General features: G+C 31.2%; 1 protein-coding gene across 1 annotated transcript; it reads right to left on the minus strand.

Moving 5' to 3' along the window:
- Nucleotides 1-378: 378 nt before the first annotated feature.
- Nucleotides 379-1,659, minus strand: LOC133033586 (uncharacterized). The gene has a single exon (XM_061108501.1). The coding sequence runs from the start codon at nucleotides 1,657-1,659 to the stop codon at nucleotides 379-381; it is 1,281 nt and encodes a 426-aa protein (XP_060964484.1).
- Between the last annotated feature and the right edge of the window lie 3,979 nt (nucleotides 1,660-5,638).

Raw genomic sequence — 5,638 nt, forward strand, 5'->3', positions numbered from 1 at the left:
GTTCCTAGGAGACTATCACACACATTCTTCTCAACATGCATGACATCAATGTTGTGTTTTAAAATATTTGTGCTCCAATACTCCAACTCGTAGAAAATACTTTTTTTCCTCCAATTACAATTTTCTGCAACTCTTCTACGTTTCACGCCCCCAAAATTTTCATGATGTCCGGGAATTTGGGGTTCGAGAGCATTAACTTGTGATAATATTTCTTCACAAGTAAATCGTCTTGGAGGAGGTCTTCTTTCAGCTTTACCATCAAATCGAGTATCCCTTCTCATTGCATGGTTACTTGGCAAGAACCTTCGATGACCAACATATGATGTCTTCCCGATCACTCGAATGGACGTCGTGTCTTCATTACAAGTAGGGCAAGCTTTATAACCTTGACCACTCCACCCCGGACAAGCTACTACGAGCGGGAAAATCATTCATCGTCCACAAAAGCGCAGCACGCATGGTGAACATCGAGTTGGTCGAACTATCTCTTGTTGCTACCCCATTATTCCACAACTCCTTTAATTCATCCACCAAAGGTCTTAAAAATATATCCATGTCTTTACCTGGAGATTTTGCACCAGGAATTAGGGTAGAGAGCAAAAAATAATTATCTTTCATGCATAACCAAGGTGGTAGATTATAGTTAGCCAACACCACTGACCACATGCTGTATGCAAGACTCATGTTGCCAAATGGATTAAATCCATCCGCAGCTAACCCAAGTCGAACATTTCTTGGGTCCCTTGCAAACTCGGGATGTTTTGCATCAAAGTCTTTCCAAGCTAAACCATCGACCGGGTGTCGCAACACCCCATCATCTTTTGATTTTCCAGTATGATGCCATATCATGCTTTTCGCTGTAATCCTCGAACTATATAATCTTTTAAGTCGAGGTGTCAACGGAAAGTATCGCATGACTTTGCAAGGAACTTTTTTTCTTTTCCCGTTTTCGGAAGTAACCCAACGACTAGTTCCGCAAACTGGACAAGCCTCCTTGGATGCATTCTCCTTATAAAATAAGCAGCAATTATACAAACAGACATCGATATTATCATAACCCAAGCCTAATTTCTTCAATCTCTTTTTTGCCTCGTAGTAAGTTGATGGAATATTATTTTCCTTCGGAAACGCAAACTTTAAAAGCTTCAATAATTCTTCAAAGATGTTATTAGGAATTTTTTCCCTAACTTTTAAATGCAATAGCTTTGCTAAAAAGTTAAGAGATGAAATCCAATCACAACCGGGATACAATTGAGCTTCAATTTCCTCAAATAAGTCATCAAATTGTGGGTTTGTGGTTGGTTGTTCATCTTCTCCTTGTGGTTCCTCAGTTGTCGAAGGAAAGAAGTCTTCTAAAATAGGAATCATTTCATCCTCTGATTCAACATCAGCAACTGCTACATCAACGACGGCATCCTCAGGCTCCCCGTGATAAATCCACTTATCATATCCTTGCATAAAACCTCGATCAAATACGTGTGCTCTAACCCTATCTATTTTTTCAAACCTACTATTTATACATCTCACACAAGGACATCGTATTCGTCCATCACAATCCTTATGTTCTGATGCCATTGCTAAAAAGGCTTGTAGACCATTCCAAAATTCATGGCAACCACGATTTCTGATTTTGGTCCAAGACTTATCGATTGTCGCCATCTACAATTTCGACGACAAATGAAGTATTAAATATTTAAATTTTTGTAAAGTCTTATGAAATTTTATGAGTACAAATTTTATGATATTTTTTTTGTAAATATAATGATAAATATGAATTATTATTGTTCTTTATTATTAATTTTTGAATTTTTGTAAAGTCTTATGAAATTTTATGAGTACAAAAGTTATGATATATTTTTTTAAATATAATTATAAATATGAATTATTATTGTTCTTTATTATTAATTTTTAAATTTTTGTAAAATCTTATGAAATTTTATGATATATTTTTAAATATAATTATAAATATGAATTATTATTGTTCTTTATTATTAATTTTTGAATTTTTGTAAAGTCATATGAAATTTTATGAGTACAAATTTTATGATATATTTTTAAATATAATTATAATTATAAATTTTAAATTTTTGTGTTATTTTTATTATTCATAAAAAAATTAATTTATTTTTTAAATATAATTATAAATATGAATTATAATTGTTCTTTATTATTAATTTTTGAATTTTTCTAAAGTCTTATGAAATTTTATGAATACAAATTTTATGTTATATTTTTAAATATAATTATAATTATAAATTTTAAATTTTTGTGTTATTTTTATTATTCATAAAAAAATTAATTTATTTTTTAAATTTAAATAAATATAAAATAATTAAATTTTAAATGAATTATTATTTTTTGAAACTTAAAATTAATTATCAAAATTTAAACTAATTATATTATAAAAAAAATTATTTTACATATTACACTATAAAAATTCATTAAATTACTAAATTTTAAATTTTTAATTTTTAAAATTTTGAATTATTTTTCATTTATATAAAACTAAATTTATTTTTTAAATTAAAATAAATATAAAATAATTAATTTTTACCACCTTAAAAATACATAAAATTCCATTAACATATTTTTTCTTAAAAACTTACATAAAAATTTGATAATTTAATTACAATTATTATTAAAATTAAAAAAATTATTTTTATTTAACTTTTTAATTTTCAATATTCAAATTTTTATGTAATATTATACTTTTTTAATTTTTTTCATTATTTTTATTTTTCTTTATTTAAAAAATAATAAATTACAAAACTTAACACCTAAAATTACATATATTAAATTTACATATATATAAACATAAAAAACATATATTATATATAATATACAAAAAAAAAATACATTACATTTTAAAAATATATCTCATTAATATATATATATACAGTGAAAATATATACAAATATAAAACAATTAATATACAAATAAAATATATTAATCCTCAAATAAAACATAAAAAAAATATATATACAGTGGATATATATAGACAGAAATATATATAGTTAATATATACATAAATAAAATAATAAATACTTAAATAAATTATATAAATACACAGAAAATATATATATCAATTAATATATATATATAAATATTTATATATAAATAAATATATATATATACAGAAATATATATACAGTTAATATATAAATAAATAAAATAATAAATACCCAAATAAATATATATATATAAATAAAATATATATATACAAAAAAAAAATTAATACCCAAACAATATATACATATACACATATTATTAATTATACACCCAAATACACAATATACACAATATACATATACAGATCTATCACAAAAACAAAAAAAAATCCGATCTAAACATAAATATATACCCAGATTATAAATCAAAATGTGCATACAAATACAAATCTAAAACCTAAAACTATAAGATTACAATATGCATACAAATACAAATACCCAGATTATAAGATTAAAAAAAAAAAACATACCAAAAAGCGTCGGGAGTGCGTGGGGATGTACTGTTGGTGCGTCGGGATGGTGGTGCGCCGGGGTGGTGGTGCGCCGAGTGGGGTGCTTCGGGGTGGGGCTGATGGTGGGGAAGGGTCGGATTTGGGGGGAAGAGGGGTAAAGGGGTTTGAATTTTGAAATGAAAGAAAAATAAAAAAAAATAAAAAAAATACTATTAGCGGCGGACCCCCGCCGCTAATAGTCCGCCGCTAATAATTTGAAATACATGAGCGGGAATTATCCCGCCCATTTATTAGCGGCGGAGTATTAGCGGTGGGCTCCGCCGCTAATACTAATAGCGGCGGACCAATAGCGGCGGACTGCCCGCCGCTAATGCTATTCAAAAAAAAAAAAAAGATTGGCCAACTATTAGCGGCGGACCCCACCCTCCGCCGCTAATACCCCTCTTATTAGCGGCGGAGAGGGCCCGCCGCTAATAACTCCGCCGCTATTGGGATTATTTGTTGTAGTGTACCCCGAGAACGGTCTCGATGTATTTGAATTCCTAAAACAAAAGAGGCGTCACCAAAATCTTTCATCTCAAAATACTTCGATAGAAATCTCTTGGTTTCGTGCAATAAGCCTATATCATTAGTGGCAAGCAATATATCATCGACATATAGAACCAGAAATATACACTTACTCCCACTAAACTTATGATACACACAATCATCAATAGCGTTCATCTCAAAACCAAATAAGAGAACCACTTGATGAAATTTGTGGTACCATTGACGGGAAGCTTGCTTGAGTCCATACATGAATTTTTTTAATTTGCAAACCATTTTCTTTGGGTCACCAACCACAAAGTTTTCTGGTTGCTCCATATAAATTGTCTCATCAATGTCTCCATTGAGAAACGCTGTTTTAACATCCATCTGATGTAACTCAAGATCAAAGTGAGCAACAAGTGCTATTATTATTCTGAAAGAGTCTTTTGATGAAACCGGAGAGAAAGTCTCTTTATAATCAATGCCTTCTTTCTGAGTATAGCCTTTTGCTACAAGACGTGCCTTAAACCTCACCACATTACCATTTTCATCCCTCTTGGTTTTAAATATCCATTTACAACCAATTGGTTTTACACCTTCTGGTAATGGGACAACTTCCCAAACTTTATTGTCTTGCATAGACTTATTCTCTTCATTCATGGAATCATTCTACTTTTGAGAGTTAGAACTTTTCATGGCCTGATGAAAGTTGATTGAATCATCTTCCATCATTCCAATGCCATCCTCATGTTCTTGAAGATACACTATGTATTCATCTGGATTAATAGCATTTCTTCTTTCTCTAGTGGATCGTCGCAAAGGCACTTGTTCTTGAGGTTGTTGAGTTTGTACCTCTGGGGTTTGATTGACTATGTTTGGTTGCTCTTGATTTAAAACTTGATCAATATTAGGATTAGAATCTTGAACATTGTCAAAAGCAACTATTGGAATAGGAATCAACTCATCTTCAAGAGAAGTGGGTGATTCTAAATCCTCCTCAAAAACAAAGTCTTTAACCGTATTTCTCCCCCCCAAACTCAATATCCTCAAAGAACTTTGCAGTTCCCGTTTCAAATATATTTTTTACTTTGGGATCATAAAACTTGAAACCCCTGGATCGTTCAGAATATCCAATAAAGTAGTTGCTCACAGTTTTGGGTTCCAGCTTCTTTTCATTTGGCCTATAAGGCCTAGCCTCAGCTGGACATCCCCAAACATGAAAGTGCTTAAGACTAGGCTTTCGCCCTGTCCAAACCTCATAAGGTGTTTTTGCAGCTGTTTTAGTTGGTACCCTATTCAAAATGTAGGCTGCTGTCTTAAGTGCCTCTCCCCAGAGTGATTCTGGTAAGGTTGAATGACTGATCATAATCCTTACCATATCTTTAAGAGTACGGTTTCGTCTTTCAGCAACACCATTCATGCTAGGAGATCCTGGCATAGTGTACTGTGGGACAATTCCACACTCCTCTAGATATCTGGCAAAAGGTCCTGGACGTTGTTCACCTGATCCGTCATATCTGCCATAGTACTCACCACCACGGTCAGACATGACTTGCTTTATTCTTTTGCTAAGTTGATTCTCAACTTCAGCCTTAAAAGATTTGAACACGTCCAACACTTGAGACTTTTCATGAAGTAGAAATAGGTACG

This window comes from Cannabis sativa, chromosome 1 (genome assembly GCF_029168945.1).
Source record: "Cannabis sativa cultivar Pink pepper isolate KNU-18-1 chromosome 1, ASM2916894v1, whole genome shotgun sequence".
In the NCBI taxonomy this organism is placed as follows: domain Eukaryota; kingdom Viridiplantae; phylum Streptophyta; class Magnoliopsida; order Rosales; family Cannabaceae; genus Cannabis; species Cannabis sativa.

Coding starts and splice junctions, on each gene's coding strand:
- LOC133033586 (XM_061108501.1), bottom strand. CDS start 1,659: ATGGCGACAATCGATAAGTCTTGGACCAAAATCAGAAATCGTGGTTGC.